The 17,954-nt window shown below is 37.3% G+C and overlaps 1 protein-coding gene and 1 long non-coding RNA gene across 2 annotated transcripts in view; one reads left to right on the plus strand and one right to left on the minus strand.

Moving 5' to 3' along the window:
* LOC123658760 overlaps positions 1-17,954 on the plus strand; it is a 19,277-nt gene continuing 1,323 nt past the window's right edge. The window contains exons 1-2 of the long non-coding RNA XR_006743930.1: positions 1-298; positions 7,782-7,787. This is a non-coding gene — a long non-coding RNA (uncharacterized LOC123658760). The remainder of the gene's footprint in view (positions 299-7,781; positions 7,788-17,954) is intronic.
* Positions 1,893-15,209, minus strand: LOC123658758 (cell division cycle protein 20 homolog). The gene is made up of 10 exons (XM_045594095.1): positions 14,753-15,209; positions 14,570-14,676; positions 14,310-14,477; positions 12,919-13,012; positions 7,863-8,092; positions 7,442-7,588; positions 5,136-5,263; positions 4,619-4,766; positions 3,839-4,038; positions 1,893-1,992 (listed from the first exon to the last, which is right to left on the minus strand). Exons 1-10 carry the CDS (start codon positions 15,051-15,053, stop codon positions 1,893-1,895), a joined length of 1,623 nt encoding a protein of 540 aa, XP_045450051.1. The 5' UTR covers positions 15,054-15,209.

Raw genomic sequence — 17,954 nt, forward strand, 5'->3', positions numbered from 1 at the left:
CAGCTATAACATTTTTGGAAACAATTTGTTAAAAAGCCTATAAATTCAAAGTGTTTTCGATTTTTTTTTTGTGCTATGTGGCCTTATTGCACTGTGAGGCCGCGCGGGTCACTTGCCTTAGTAAAAACAGTCGAAACACTGTCTGTCGGCTCCCTAGAGGCTTCTGAAGTGATCGAGGGCATGCGGACACATGGTGTCCGACACGGCCTCTTGGACCCAATATAATGGCAGTCACATGGTGTCCGTCGCGGCCCACTGGACTAAACATGGTTTTTGGTCTGGCGTTCAACGTGTTAAGGTTATGTAACAAATAAGAACAGATCGAATACATATAAGTGGACTAACCGACAAACACCCATTAAGTGTGCGACCCGGCAACGATATGTAACTACATTGCCCTTGGTATAGTGTGACGACTGCTAATCTAGTCTAGATTATAAATAAATATATATAGAGAGTAGTTCGTAATTGTTGAAGAGTATGTACTTCAATATGAGTAATATATCCACGAAAATTAACAAAAATTTCTTCTCAAATCGTATAGAATTAATGAACAACATTCATATATTTTTTTAATCATTAAGCCTGTAAATTACCTAAATTATTTTTGTTATTTTAATATTATTTAACATACCTAATATTCATTTAATAAGTATAAATTGCTGTGTGGTTACGGCGGTAAAGAATATATAATAATAATACCCCCTCTTCCCGTGGGTGTCGTAAGAGACGACTAAGGGATAACAAAGTTCGACTACCACCTTGGAACTTAAGAAACCGACCGATGGCGGAATAACCATCTAACTGCTGGCTTTGAAATACACAGGCCGAAGTCAGGCAGCAGCGTCTTCGGTGCGACAAAGCCAGCCCTGCGGTCACCAACCCGCCTGCTCAGCGTGGTGACTATGGGCAACACACATGAGTTCACTCTATTTTTGGCTGCGATAGGCTGAAGTGATCATGATAATGAAGTATAATTGAGCTAGATTTTTTTAGGGTAAAATTATATAAAGAAACATGTCTGTTTAGTGAATCATTTATTAAAAATCAAATAACAGTTATCAATTAAAATTCACAATTCATTTTTAAATTCATACAAATCAATAATTACATCAATAGCTTCAAATATGATTTACAAAGACGTTAAATCAAAACAAGGAAGCCGAGGTAATGAAATGTCAAAGGAAAAAAACAAAGACGAAAGTTGTCTAATAATTAGAAAAGTAACCAATTCAAGCTGATTTCAGTTGAGAAAGGAAAGATCGCGACACATTTTACGACCTCAACTTCTCTTCTTGTCAGTCAAAAATTAATAAAATACTCTAAAATATTTAAACTTGCCGACTTCGAAATAAAACATGTCAAAATACTAGCATTATAAAATACCAATCACGTCTGGTGAGTAAATCTGAATAACTTTAAAAGTTTCTAAGGATAAAATGAAGATTTGTTATTGCTTTCGGTTATTTAAACTATTAAAATTAGATTTTAAGTGTTCACAAAAGCTATAATTTGTCAGGACAAATTACAATACATTGGAACTTCAGGAATAGCCAATGTATTCACAAGTACAACTGCAAAACACACTAAGTAAATGTACTCTACATTACAAATAGTAGCTAACATGTGATAACGTTAGCTAAAAACAAAAATAGAGCACCACTGTGTCAAAATGGAATGCTTATTGTGAAAACCTTAAGCAATTTAGGTTACACAAGATAATCATTATCTTTAAAGGGTATTTCTTCTTAGCATTGTTATTGGAATTTTGAAATTGGAATTCTTCATTTCATCATAATTTCTGAAATGTTTTGGTTAAAACCTTTTTCAACGAAACTTAAAAACATATTTATTCAATCACACACGATAAAATTAGAATTATCTAACATCTATTATCTAATTAAATTGTTCATGTTAAGTAGAGATTTTGCAGCCTTCGAATCAGTTGGTTCCTTTTTCTTAGATGGATCCAGCATGAAGCATTTCCAGAGGCTGAAATTAAATAAAATAATTATGTTTTTGTTCACTTAAGTGGCGTACATGCGCCATTATGGTAAGCGATTTTGGTAGATTAAAAGTGTATGAAAATCCGTAAAAATCATTAAGAGCCATTTCATAATTTTTCGCTCTCCAAGTTTAGGTAAATTTGGTCGCATCGCGCGAGTCGTACGAGCCGCGAGATCTTTATGCTAGTTAGTAGTGTACCAAACAACCATCTTGATCATTTTCTAATGTATAATAAAAATTAATAACTATGGAATAAAATGTTTTTTACATAATAATTTGATAAAAATTTTAGTATGTTATAATAACAACAGTCAATAAATTTCTAAAAATAAAATATCAATTTTATGACGCAATTTTTTTTAAATTGATTTAGTTTTTTGAGTATACGAATGAATCTAATATTTACGATATGAATAAAATAGCATTTTATTATGCCCCAGAAAATCTGTGTGTGAATGTGAGTTGCATAGTTTTGGATAAAAGTAGACCATCAAATTTTGCCGTTTTCAATTTTTTTATAAACTCAATGACACCGACAAACATATTAATTAACAAATAACAAGAAAAACAGATTTTAATGCCTATTTGTATTGATAATGTGAGAAAAAAAAAATTAATTTTACATTTGTTTACAGAAATTATCATATTATATTATTTTAGTCATTTTCGTAATTTTATTTTTATGAAAGTATCAAATGCGGTTTATCACAATATAACAACAGGCGCTTGGCGCGTGTGAGCTTTTTATTATTTAATACAAAATGTATTAAAAACAATTAAATATATATTTTTTTGTATTCCTAAATGATGTAAGTTTAATTTGATGAAGATAGTTCGTTAAATTTTTAAAATTTTCTAAGAAAAATATCGCTTTTAAAATTGTACTTTTTGGAAAATATATGTAAATTGAAAATTTTATTATGGATTAACGGCGATACAGATGGAAAAAAATCTGTATTATGTATCAACAAAAACATATTCCACATATTACCATATTTTTAATACAGTTTTAAGGTAAAGGTTATTGAAAAATAGGGCTTCAAAGTATACATTTCGACCGTTTACCCAGGAAGGCGGCTGATGAAAAGGTTAATAAATTTTGTACACACAATATGAATCATAATTCTGATCTACTACCTTACTACTATCTTACTACAACAAAGGTTGCTCTATTATATTTCAAAAATATAAATTACATTATTGCATCCAATACTGAGATTAACGACGTCAAAATATTACAATTTTGCGTATTGTGACCGATTTTTGTGAAATGGCTCTTAATTAAAAAATGAACAGAGGGCGTGAAAAGTTGAAGTAATCATTATAGGGAGTAAAATATTAACCATTAGAGTGTAATAAATGATTTTTTAATATTTATCGATAGTGTGATGGTTTCATGTTTCAAAGTACGTTGCATGGCAGGCCCCCACTCCACTATCAAATTACGTCATATATACAAAATAGCGAAGAAAAATAATCTCGACTTAAGTAAGTCCAAGGAGTCCTGTCATCAGTGAATTGTGTTCGACTCGTGTGTGTGTGTGTGTGTGTGTGTGTGTGTGTGTGCGCGTGTGTGTGCGCGTGTGTGTGTGGGTGCGTGTGTGCGTGGGTGCGTGTGTGTGGGTGCGTGTGTGTGGGTGCGTGTGTGTGGGTGCGTGTGTGTGCATGCGTGCGTGTGTGTGCGTGCGTGCGTGTGTGTGCGTGCGTTCGTGTGTGTGCGTGCGTGTGTGCGTGCGTGTGTGCGTGCGTGTGTGCGTGCGTGCGTGCGTGCGTGCGTGCGTGCGTGCGTGCGTGCGTGCGTGCGTGCGTGCGTGTGTGTGTGCGTGCTCACCGCAGCGTCTCGTCGGCGCCGGCCGAGAGCACGGTGGTGCCGTCGGGCGACAGCGCCAGGTGCAGCACGCGCGCCACGTGCCCGGTGAGCTCGGCCACGCGCGCCAGCGCCGGGTACTTCCAGAGCACGAGCTGGTTCTGCGCGTAGCCGTGCCCCGACACCAGCTCGCGGTAATGCGTGCTCCACACGATCGAGCACACCTGGCACGACACACAAGTGCGAACATTAAATACTATTTCTACTTGAATACATGTTTGATTTCATAATAACTCATTTTATCTTTAACTAGCTTTTGCCCGCGACTTCGTCCGCGTGGAACAGTTTCTTTGGGCTAACTGGGGAAGCTCTCAAAAGAAAAAACCTCGATTTTGAAACATTCTTCATTGGTGCTCCGCTCTCATTGGTCTTAGCGTGATGATATATAGCCTATAGCTGTCCTCGATAAATGGGCTATCTATCACTGAAAGAATTTTTAAAATCGGACCAGTAGTTCCTGAGATTAGGGCGTTGAAACAAACAAACAAACACTTCAACTTCAGCTTTATAATATTAGTATAGATGACTACTCAATAATTAAAAACTTTGCTGTATTATTTACAAGAACATGCAAAGATGGAGCCACATGGATATTGGATTCCATATGACTAAACTTTACTGTCACGATCCTTACATCTTGAACTTGCCACATAATAAAAAAAACAAATATTTTTTTTGAGTTATATTACAGCAAGAAAACGTTTTGAATACAAACTTACTTTATCAGTTATAAAAACTATTTACCTGAGAATTTGTGTCGACTGTGTTGATATTAGTACCAGTGTTAACATTCCAGATGCGTATAGTTCTGTCAGCGGTGCCGCCGCCCGACGCCAGGATACCTGAACTCCACGGACACCACGCTAGACCTTTCACTGCAGCTAAGTGTTGACTGGAATAAAGAAGAATGACTAGGTCCCAAGCAAATCTCACTAAATCTCACCTTAGGGTTGGAATGTCTAAAATGATTGAAAAATAGCTCACGTAATTAATGGATGTTGCCTGAAGCCACTATATTTTTATAATAATATATATCGTTGTATGGTCGATCATTAGTTCCTAAGTAATCTACTAGAGGGCACTGCTAAATATGAACGGCAAACAGTTTAAAAGGACTGTGTGGAAGCGTGCAGTTTTTGGATTTTACAAACATTTAAGTACACAATACAAACAGTACAATATAAAAGTGTAGTATGAAATTCAATTAGCTTTTTTGTTTCATTAATTGAAAAATATAATAAACACTATTTGATACACTTACTTGAATGAATATAAATACTGTGGCTGTGAGTAGTGTTGTCCTTGTGAAATAGGCCAGATGTTCAGCAGATTGTCATTACCTCCTGATGCTAAATATTTACCATCAGGAGACCATTTTAGACCACAAATCTGTAAAATATTAAAACATAATAAGTAATATATATGTCAAAATGCTGACGCACGTCGTGGTGCACGATGGTGATGGTGACACCACGTACAGGTTGTATCGAACTATCTGTTGTGTGTTGTGTACACGACAGTGGTCACCTCCTGCGTGTGCGCGGCGACGGAGGCGACGGCGTGGTCGCGCTGGCGCACGTCGTGGTGCACGACGGTGATGGTGGCACCACGTACAGGTTGTATCGAACTATCTGTTGTGTGTTGTGTACACGACAGTGGTCACCTCCTGCGTGTGCGCGGCGACGGAGGCGACGGCGTGGTCGCGCTGGCGCACGTCGTGGTGCACGATGGTGATGGTGGCACCACGTACAGGTTGTATCGAACTATCTGTTGTGTGTTGTGTACACGACAGTGGTCACCTCCTGCGTGTGCGCGGCGACGGAGGCGACGGCATGGTCGCGCTGGCGCACGTCGTGGTGCACGATGGTGATGGTGGCACCACGTACAGGTTGTATCGAACTATCTGTTGTGTGTTGTGTACACGACAGTGGTCACCTCCTGCGTGTGCGCGGTGACGGAGGCGACGGCGTGGTCGCGCTGGCGCACGTCGTGGTGCACGATGGTGATGGTGGCACCACGTACAGGTTGTATCGAACTATCTGTTGTGTGTTGTGTACACGACAGTGGTCACCTCCTGCGTGTGCGCGGCGACGGAGGCGACGGCGTGGTCGCGCTGGCGCACGTCGTGGTGCACGACGGTGATGGTGGCACCACGTACAGGTTGTATCGAACTATCTGTTGTGTGTTGTGTACACGACAGTGGTCACCTCCTGCGTGTGCGCGGCGACGGAGGCGACGGCGTGGTCGCGCTGGCGCACGTCGTGGTGCACGATGGTGATGGTGGCACCACGTACAGGTTGTATCGAACTATCTGTTGTGTGTTGTGTACACGACAGTGGTCACCTCCTGCGTGTGCGCGGCGACGGAGGCGACGGCGTGGTCGCGCTGGCGCACGTCGTGGTGCACGATGGTGATGGTGGCACCACGTACAGGTTGTATCGAACTATCTGTTGTGTGTTGTGTACACGACAGTGGTCACCTCCTGCGTGTGCGCGGCGACGGAGGCGACGGCGTGGTCGCGCTGGCGCACGTCGTGGTGCACGATGGTGATGGTGGCACCACGTACAGGTTGTATCGAACTATCTGTTGTGTGTTGTGTACACGACAGTGGTCACCTCCTGCGTGTGCGCGGCGACGGAGGCGACGGCGTGGTCGCGCTGGCGCACGTCGTGGTGCACGATGGTGATGGTGGCACCACGTACAGGTTGTATCGAACTATCTGTTGTGTGTTGTGTACACGACAGTGGTCACCTCCTGCGTGTGCGCGGCGACGGAGGCGACGGCGTGGTCGCGCTGGCGCACGTCGTGGTGCACGACTGTGATGGTGGCACCACGTACAGGTTGTATCGAACTATCTGTTGTGTGTTGTGTACACGACAGTGGTCACCTCCTGCGTGTGCGCGGCGACGGAGGCGACGGCGTGGTCGCGCTGGCGCACGTCGTGGTGCACGATGGTGATGGTGGCACCACGTACAGGTTGTATCGAACTATCTGTTGTGTGTTGTGTACACGACAGTGGTCACCTCCTGCGTGTGCGCGGCGACGGAGGCGACGGCGTGGTCGCGCTGGCGCACGTCGTGGTGCACGATGGTGATGGTGGCACCACGTACAGGTTGTATCGAACTATCTGTTGTGTGTTGTGTACACGACAGTGGTCACCTCCTGCGTGTGCGCGGCGACGGAGGCGACGGCGTGGTCGCGCTGGCGCACGTCGTGGTGCACGATGGTGATGGTGGCACCACGTACAGGTTGTATCGAACTATCTGTTGTGTGTTGTGTACACGACAGTGGTCACCTCCTGCGTGTGCGCGGCGACGGAGGCGACGGCGTGGTCGCGCTGGCGCACGTCGTGGTGCACGACTGTGATGGTGGCACCACGTACAGGTTGTATCGAACTATCTGTTGTGTGTTGTGTACACGACAGTGGTCACCTCCTGCGTGTGCGCGGCGACGGAGGCGACGGCGTGGTCGCGCTGGCGCACGTCGTGGTGCACGATGGTGATGGTGGCACCACGTACAGGTTGTATCGAACTATCTGTTGTGTGTTGTGTACACGACAGTGGTCACCTCCTGCGTGTGCGCGGCGACGGAGGCGACGGCGTGGTCGCGCTGGCGCACGTCGTGGTGCACGATGGTGCCGTCGCGCGCGCCGCTCGACACCACGTACAGGTTCCAGGCGAGCGAGCCCACGCGTCCGCTGTGCCCGTCCATTATCTGAACAAAGTGAACACTTTGAAGTCACAAGCTCTTAATAATATTTGTTATATTATTATAACACGATAGAAAGCTTGTTTATTTGATTTGGTTTTGTTTTGTTTAGTTTAGTCAGGATATATTTTAAAACAAGAAGTTACGATGATTGATGATTATAGGCAATAGTTTATGTAGGTGTAATAGATAAAGAGAGTAAATAGTTAATATCATGGGAAATTTGTAGTTGGGGTAAGACTATGAATTCTTTAATTTATGACTGTAAATAAATTTTTACCCTCAGTCTTTTTATCCTCTCGCAATCCCATAACTCTACTGTAGCAGAAGATGTACCAACAGCTAAATGAGAGCCACCTCCTTGTACCCACGCAACTGAGCATACTGTCTCTGATCCTTCTAGCGTCAGTAATTGTTCTATCTGTCCTGTGCCAGCATTCCATAAATATACTGAGTTACCTAAGGCTACAGCTAGTATATTAGATGCACTCCAGTCAACTAAATTAAGATCTGAAAATAAGAATTTTTTTATGATAAATTTAAATATTCCTAATGATATATATTAAGGAAAGGCTTTTGTTAATTCAACAAGGTTGATAGGGTTGACAACACACTTACATAGAGAGCTAAATAAGAGGTAAAAAAATTTATTCCACAATGCCACACAGTCACAATCAAAGTACACCTTGGAAAGTAATACAAATCATTTAAGATATAAATATGTAACTCAAAACTCTCCATATAAACACCATGATGGTTTTAATATTTAGTTATTTACACTTTATTGTACACAAAAACAAGAGACATAATCATACTTAAATTAGAGCTCTTACACACGAACGGCATTTTGCCAACAGCAGAGGTAACTACAGCCCTCGATACACGTCGGCGGTAGCGGTCGACGCGTCGGCGGCAGCCGTTACCACGTCGACGGCGGCCGCTAACATTCTAACTTCGGAGATCAGCGCCAGATCTTTCAGTATAGGAGCCAGTTGCAAAAGAAACATTGTCATTGTTTTTACTTCATCGACGCCGACAAATACGAAAAATAAAAACACGTTCATTGTGGGTTCAAGAAATATTAATCAATAGAGATCAAAATGGCCACTTTTTTACACTCTATCCACTTTTACGAAGAAACAAGCAAAAGTTTTTCAATTATTTCCGAATGTCCATTGCTTCTTTTGATGAGCTGACCGAAGTTTAATATCTCGCCAGGATACCATAATGCGGAAAAGAATTTTAACTGAGCAAAGGGTCGCTATGATATTGAGGTAAATCATTTTATTTTAATAATAGCGGCCTGCTAGTGCCTTCGCTAAAATTCACTTTATTTTGGGACTAAACCCATCGCCACAATCCCAATGAGATATAAGTTGTTACATCTCGTTTGTCCAGTAATTTCACTGCAGTTACCTTTGCCTTTGGCAACATGCCGCTCGTGTGTAAGAGCTCTTATACTAAAAAGAAATACATAGTGGTTTTATAACAAAAATGGTGATCTCATCCAGAAACCCAAAAACGCAGACCAATTTTCACAACAAAAATAACTGTAAGGTTATGTCATCGGAGATATGAAAACGACTGGATCTATTCTAATTTGATTTATTACTGAACTCCATCTCAAACGTTACACATTATTATATAAGTACTTATTAAGGCACTCTTACGCTACTACTACATATAACATCTACTTACACACTACACGCCCACCGGCAAAAAAAATAAAAATAATGGATTACATTTATTTTTATTTGAGTAAAAAGGTATATTAATTTATATAAGTATATGAATTAAAACAAAATAATTAATAATTAAAATATATTAAACATATTAATAGGATTACATTAGTATTACAATATTGATTACATTTTTTTTTTCCATATAAACATAGTTTATTTGAAATAAATTTAACAAATTTACTTAGATATTAAATTACATAGGTACATTTTCAATGGCAAAAGAATAAAAAAATCATTTGGTATAATATGGTCTAGTTCTATTTTTATGTACTATTAATTCTTTACCTTTATATTGTATTTTTACATTAGGATTACAATCTTCTATTACTCTATATGGTCCAATGTACAAAGGATCCAATTTGTTTACATTTTGTTCATTCTTAAGTAGTATCATATCACCTGTATTATATGTTATAGGATTAGTATAGGAATCATATTTACATTTTCTAATTTGTTTACTGCTAATTAAATTTTTTCTTGCATCATACTGTGATTTTTGAAGTCTATATCTGAGTTGTTGCGGATAGTCTTCTGGATTATACAGAGGCGCAACATCTGATGTTAAATTACTTGGTAAATTACATATTTTTCCGAAAACGAGTTCGTATGGAGTATATTTAGTTGATGTGTGTACGGTCGTGTTAAAAGCGAAGCACCAATATGGTAACCATGAACTCCAATTTTGTGGTTCATTGTCTGTTTGTATGCGAAGGAATGACATTAAATTTTTATGGGTATTTTCTAAGCTTCCTATTGACTGATGATGATACGCTGTCGAAGATATTTGATTGATTTTAAGCATTTTACACACTTCATTCATTACATTCGAAATGAACTCCGTGCCCCGATCAGATATAATGTTTCTCGGAATTCCATAGCGTAAAATAAAATTATTAATAAAAGCTGTTGCCACTGAAATTGTATCCTTATATCTTAACGGATAAGCTTCTACGTACTTACTAAGATCACACTGTAATGTGAGAATATATTTATAATTATCACTATCCTTACTTAAGGGCCCAACTAAATCTAAGTATATCCTATCGAAAGCCGAATATCCCGTATCGGTAAGGACCATTGGCTCTTTAATATATTTAAAATGTTTCTGACGTTTACATTTATCGCAGCGATTTACGAAATCCGCGATATCTTTTTCTAATTTCGGCCAAAAGTAACGACGTTTTATGTTACTTATCATACGACGTATACCGGCGTGACCACTACTCGGTAGTAAGTGGTAATCATTTAATATTACACGTTTCGTATCGTGATCACTTATTACTTTTACACCTTTTAAAATATATAAACGCGGTCCGGACCAGTTAGGTGCAATGTCTATACTCTGACTTAAGTCTTTTATTAATGTGCTGTTCTCATCATTTTGTATTACATACACATTATTAATTTTTATTTTTCTACAGTAATCCGCCAACTTCCTTACAAAGGCATCTCGTGCGTATTGTAATCGGAAATATGGATTTACTATTAAAATACCATTCGATGCATCATAATTAAATAAATTTTTATTTTGTCCGTTTAAGAACTTTAAACTTTTCCATTGTTTTTCATTTAAAAATCTTAACTCAGTACACTCCTCTGGTTTTTTAAGCAACTCCATAACTCTTGGGTGATCAGTCCAATCGTTAGCAGTTCGCTCGGAAACCTCGGGGTTGTAACTGGCATTCCCTAAACTCTTTTCATTCATTTTCTTCCTTTGAGCTCTCGTCAACACTGACACAACATGTTGATTTATTTCCTTCAATTCCTCACTAGTTATTCGGATACGTGACAACGCATCTGCAGCTACATTGTCAGTACCTTTAACATATTCTATTATATAGTCATACTCCTCTAAGAGTAAACGAAATTTTGTCAAACGACTAGATGGATTTGTTTGATTGAATAAATAAATCAACGGTTTGTGATCAGTTCTTATAATAAATTTTCTTCCGAACAGATATGGCCTAAAATACTTTACGGACCACACGATAGCGAGCAACTCTTTTTCTATCGTGGGATACCTAATTTCCGCTTTATTGAGACTACGGCTAGCAAACGCTACGGGTCTGTTGTCATTATTGCATAATACGGATCCGATTGCATATCCAGACGCATCTGTTTGTAAAATAAACGTGTTGTCGTCATCAAAATTCGGATATTGTAATATAGGTGGAGACATTAATGACTTTTTTAAAAATTCAAAAGATTTTTTACATTCATCTGACCATTCAAAATGAACATACTTTCGACACAACCTATTAAGAGGTAAACATATTTCCGCAAAATTTGGTATAAATTTTCTATAAAAATTAACGAACGCTACAAATCTTTTTGTTTCTTCAGCATTTTTTGGAACGGGATAATTTTTTATTATATTTATTTTTTCTAAATCTGGTTTTATTCCTTCAGAAGAAACAACGTGACCTAATAATTGTATTTCTTTTCTTAAGAAATCGCATTTACTCGGATTAAGTTTTAAATTAACTTTTCGCAGTCTAATTAAAATATCTATCAAATTTTTGTTATGCATTTCTAAATTACGTCCGAAACAAATTAAATTATCTAAATAAACAAACAATTTGTCGTAAGTAAGACCTGACATAGCAATTGTCATTAACCGGGAAAAAGCACTAGGGCTAATTTTTAAACCCATAGGTAAGCGCGTCATCTGATATTGTCCAGAAGGTGTAGTAAATGCTGTGTATTTTCTACTTTCTGGTTTTAATTTTACCTGATAATAAGCTTGTGACAAATCTAACTGTGAAAAATACATTGAACCTGACAAAGAATCTAAAATATCGTTAATATTAGGCAGAGGAAATTTATCGTCTAAAGTTCTAGAATTTAATTTTCGAAAATCTATAACAAATCTCCACTTCTTTGAATTATCATCGGATTTTTTCGGAACCAGTAAGACAGGACTCGACCACTCGCTTTTTGCTGGTTCAATTATATTTTCAGAAAGCATTTTCTTAACTTGTGTTTCAATTTCCTCACGTTGAGAAAATGGTAACCTGTACTGTTTAGTATAAACTGGGTCTGCACCTGGCTTTAGCTGTATGCTTTGATCGTAAAGGTTAGTGGTGGATAATTTATCCTTAGGCAAGTGAAAAACATCTGAAAACTTTGCACATATGTTTTGAATTGATGACGTTTCCTCGCTATTTAAATGGTCAAAATTTATAAGGTTCAATAAAATGCGCACCCTGTCTCCGTCAATATTACAATTTCGTTCAAAGTTACAAATATTATAATCCGATAATAAATGTACCTCTGGTCTAAAATAATTAATATCTACTTGTGTTTCGCGTGTATTTAATATCTGTATATAAACTTGTCCATTATTCGGCCTACAAATGCTTCCGGCTATAAAAACTCCATCGCATAATTGATACGGTAAAATTACACAATCCTCGTTAATAACATCTACTTACACACTACAATAACAAAATAAATAATAAACATTTAGAAAAGCACAAATCTGACACAGAAGTACAATAAATATGAAACTGGGTGATACAATATAGTCTAGTCATTTTCATTTTGGACTTAACAAATTCAAAACATATTTGAAATTTAACATCTTGTACTTACAATAATCATCCAGAATATCCGGAGCGTCCAAAATTCTGTCCGGAGCTTGTGGAATGTATCTGGTAGTATTTTTAACGGAAGAGGGAACTTTGGCCTGTTAAAAGTTAAATTTTATAGTTAAAAGTCAACTAGACTAAAATTAGTTTTCGAAAAGTATATACGTGCATAGCTTACTAAAAACCGTAGCAAAATACATAATAAATTTTTTTTGAGTTTGTAACTGATAGGACAAGGTATAATAGAAAATTAAAAACAAAAGATACACATTGCAAATAATTGTTTGCTCGCAAACGAAAAAAAAACCGACTTCAATTACATCGACAAGTAATACAACGTAGATCGACGAAAAAATAGTCAAGCAACTACGTGTTATCAAAGATTACTCAAAAAGCAGTTATCAGATCTCGATAAAATTTATATGTGACCACATGATAAACATAAGCTTTCGATTAAATTAAAAATTAACAAAATAGGTACACCCAGTAAAAAGTTATTACGGATTTTCGAGAGTTTCCCTCGACTCCTCTGGGATCCCATCATCAGATCCTAGTTTCCTTATCACGGTACCATACTAGGGATATCCCCTTTCCAACAAAAAAAGAATTATCAAAATCGGTACATCCAGTAGAAAGTTATGCGGTATAATACAATGTAGGTCGACGAAAAAAGCGTCAAGTAAAAACACATTATTAGATATAACTCGAAAAGTAGTTGTTAGATCTCAAATAAACTTAAATGGGACCAATTGGCACACACCACCTTTCGATTAAAACAAAATTTGTCGAAATCGCTCCACCCAGTCAAAAGTTCTGATGTAACATACATAAAAAAAAAAAAATACAGTCGAATTAAGAACCTTCTCCTTTTTTGAAAGTCGGTTAAAAATTAGTTGTATGTAACGTCAGTTTACAGACGATAGTTTTATATGATAACGTCATAAAGAAACATTGATGAGAGATTGCATACGTTTATTAATTGAATTGACTTCTTCTTTAAAGACTATGGCTCCATCAGCTTTTCGCCAATGATTTTGCCAAACATTTAATTGAATTATTAACAGTAAATTATTATTATTTTGTATAATACAAAGCAGTTAGTTGATAATTACAGTTTTCCAATAAATTAACATTTATTTATCGTAACTGCTCTCGGACGTCACGCGAGAAGAGAGATAATTGTGTCACAAGCCAACGCTTGGGCTGATTGTGGCTCTTTATCGCTTGTACCCCGCTCTCGCTTGCACGCTCAGGCTAAAACGGAACATGGCACTTCTTAGTCTGTGCAGGCGGTGTTCATCGATTTTTATGATGTTATCAGGTCATAGAAAAAAAAAAAACAACACAGTACGAAGCTTGCAGTATCAGTTAGTAATTAAAAATATGTATACAAACCTGTGAGTACACAACTCTGAGTCTGTTTTGATAGCCCTCGGGGGCAGCTGGGGCTTTGCAAGTATATTGTAACAGCCGTCCTGGTTCTGTGTCTGTTAAGGCACGTCCAATGGCTTCACTTGCTGCTTTTTGAGTGATTTCTTCACCTTTGTCATCATCTCTGCTTAACTTTTAAACAAATTGTGTGTTAACTTTTGCTACATACATAATTCTTCTACACTTTTGATATTAAGCAGTGTAAAATTTTAATATATACTTACCATGTAATGGCACAATTCATAGTTAGAGTTACTTCTTGAAGGAATGAATCTATCAGCTTTGTTAGGTGTCTTTCCAGCTTTATTTGGCGTTGGAGTTGTTGATCGGCCTGCAAACAATTAATACCAAGAAATATAATATGATCCTACTAAAAATCAGTTTAAATTAAATCGTTAATAACGTACCGGGAGATTTATTTTTTGATGGAGTTTTCTTACCCTTTTTATTTTCATTTCTAGGCGGGGTTTTGTTGCTCGATAATACATTAGTGGTATAACTTTGATTACTAGATATCGACAACTTCTGCATCGATTGATTACACGAACTTATATTTAGATTTGATATATTCTTTAACGATGTACTTAATGAAGGATTCACGTTTTCATTATTACTTTTTTTCACCCATCGTTGAAGTGGCCCACGAGTTATGGGCCCATCTATTGTAGCTAAACTGTTTAGCTCATTGAGGTAGTTAAACTGGGCCATATTTTAATAGATTTTTGATCAGTAGCAATCTAATATAGTTGTACAGTTAGTAAGATAAGCTAACTAATATTTAAAGTATTTTTTCAGTCATTTATTTAACAAATTTTATAGTCTTTCTAATATTTCACTTCGTCTTCAAACGAAATTTGACATTTGTTCAATAAATTCGTTAAGAGTTTGAAATTATAAATAGTAAATACGGTCGGTTGAAAGTGTTGCCAAAAATAAAATCAAAGAGTATATAAGGTCATAATTATAATTAAGATAAAAACATTACGTATCTATCTATAGTAGAATATAGATTCTATACTCTATAGCTTGGCAAAATAGTGTATGTAACTATATAACCATTATATAACTATGAAGTGAACTATGTATGATGCGGCGACAGCCGCAGCGACAACTAAAAATTTATACATGTGGCAATACTAAGGTATTTGTTGTTCTGAGCGCGTTCCACCTAAGGCCCTTGTGCCCTTGTGATCAATTACGACCGTTGAATTTTGAAAATGCTGAAATTTCCGTGCCATTCCCCTAACGTAAAAAACGCCGCGGTCGGTGTGGGTGAATTTTATAAATGGTACGCATATTTGGGTGCTGTCAGGTATCAGTTGTGTGCTCGCAAAATAGCAGCATGGTGAAAACATGCAGCTTTGGCGGTTGCGAGTGAATATTTCATATGAATTGGAGTAAAACTTAATTCAACATGAATTCCCGGGTATACAACGTTCATTTTGCTGAATCGAATGAAAGATAATATTTACAATACATGCTTAAATATCATTTTATGAATTACAACAATGTAAAAAAATAATAATTGTAAAATGACTATTGAACTAGTGACTTGGACAGTAATCTCATGTCCTTGCCATTAGGCTAGTTATATATAATAATAAAATAAATAATATTCTAACCCCTTCGTCACTAAGGCTGTGTTCCGATATGCACTGCGACCACTTTACAATGTGATGTCAATTTAGTATACTGTTCCTATATAGCCAGTTATACAGCGATACTGGTTACTATTTAAAACGGAACGCAATCCCGTATACTGTCAGCCGCATTTTTTGACTTAGCATTCAAATTTCAAATGAGTGTACTAAAAAGTTTTATAGTTCATTAAAAAAAATGTTGTAGTACTATCAAATATAAAATATTTTTATTAATAGTAATTGTAAATTTAATTTATGATATAATAAAATTAATTAGTTATTGGAATACCTTACCTCGAAAACGCCAGAGCTCACAGTAGAATATGGCAGTGATTTATGACGTCATATTATATTTCCCTAGGGTACTGCGACAGTATACTGGCAGTCCATTTTATACAGTGAATTTTTCTACAGTAATAGCACTGTGTAGTACTCGCAGTGCACATCGGAACAAACCATAAATAAATATGATTTTACCGCCACCACTAGACTGCCGCTCCTTGCAAAAATTGTTCAACACGACTCGCGGGAATCCCCGCACTGCGTCAAGTCGCGCGGGGGATTGATAAGAGCGCAAATAGAGCGTAGCATTTAATTATCACGTTATGCGGTAGTTGTAGGGTACGTAAAAGTGCGTATCTACTTTTATAATTTTATTTATTTTTATTTGATCGGTCTTACCAATTCCCCACGCGGTCAACCAATTATCGGTAAATGCAGCATTGGGTGTTCGTCTTACGAAGCGACGACTTACGATTTTATATGAGCCATTGGACGTTTTTGAAATGGTTACTGTGTGGTTCGATAGGGAAGGATAACGTTTATTAGAAACGGTATGAAATTGTGACGATGACATAATGATTGCTAATTTATATTTTTACGATAAAATCTGATCCTACTTGAAAATTACAATTTTATTTCACTCAATTCGACCGTATATATATATATATATATATATATGTTCTGGGAAAACTCCGTCGTTTATGAACCGATTTTAATAATTCTTTTTTGTTGAGAAGAAGATATCCCTAGTTTGGTACAATGATAAGGAAACCAGGATCTCATGATGGGATCCCAGAGAAATCGAGGGAAACTTTCGAAAATCCGCATAACTTTTTACTGGGTGGTACCGATTTCAATGATTTTTAAGTTAATCGAAAGCCGATGTTTATCATTCACATTAGTCACATTTAAATTTAATCGAGATCTGATTACAAATTTTGGAGCAATCTTTGATAATGCGTATTTACTTGACTATTTTTTCGTCTACATACGTTGTATTACTTGTCGATATAACTGAAGTCAGTTTTTCTTCGTTTGCCTGCAAACACAATTATAATTATTTAGGGCCTGTTTCACCGCTTGCCGGTAAAGCTATTTGACCGTCTGACGTTCGACTGTATCAAACAGATAAAAGCTTATGAGCTCTTACACCATCGGATTCCAATACATTTATAGGATATATTTATTGGCAAAACATTTTCAAAATCCCTATTTGTACCTTCTTCGTGTGACGAAATTTGTAATAAAATTTAGCATTTTTCATTAAACGAAACAGTCTTCTGGATCTTTACTTAATGTATCAATTCTAGGTTCTTTTATTTCTCTAATATACATAAATGATGTTATTTAATGTTCAGGATATTTGTGATATAACGTTATTACATAATGAAACATCGCTTATTCTTTTTTATTAGTATATTGGAAAAAAGTAAATTATGACGATGTGCTGTATCACAATACAGGACGTCAATAAAATCTTGTTGCATGCTACAACATAGTATCCTTAGAAATTAAGTTAGATCCAAATTACAGTGAAATTCGTGTGACGTAATTTATGGATGGCCCCTAAACGGGTGACTCTGCGTAACATTAACATGTATAAGTTACTGTTAAATCAAAAATAACTTTATTCAGATAGGCCCCAAGAGCACTTTCGAATCGTCAATCCACTGCTGGACATAAGCAT

The sequence above is a fragment of the Melitaea cinxia genome, chromosome 12, assembly GCF_905220565.1.
Source record: "Melitaea cinxia chromosome 12, ilMelCinx1.1, whole genome shotgun sequence".
NCBI lineage: Eukaryota > Metazoa > Arthropoda > Insecta > Lepidoptera > Nymphalidae > Melitaea > Melitaea cinxia.

Excerpts from the sequence above, each read along its gene's own strand:
- LOC123658758 (XM_045594095.1), bottom strand. The coding sequence starts at position 15,053 with ATGGCCCAGTTTAACTACCTCAATGAGCTAAACAGTTTAGCTACAATA. Across the intron at positions 7,589-7,862 it reads AGAGGATAAAAAGACTGAGG|ATAATGGACGGGCACAGCGG; the intron begins GTAAAAATTTAT and ends CACTTTGTTCAG. Across the intron at positions 1,993-3,838 it reads GGCGCCGACGAGACGCTGCG|CCTCTGGAAATGCTTCATGC; the intron begins GTGAGCACGCAC and ends ATTTAATTTCAG.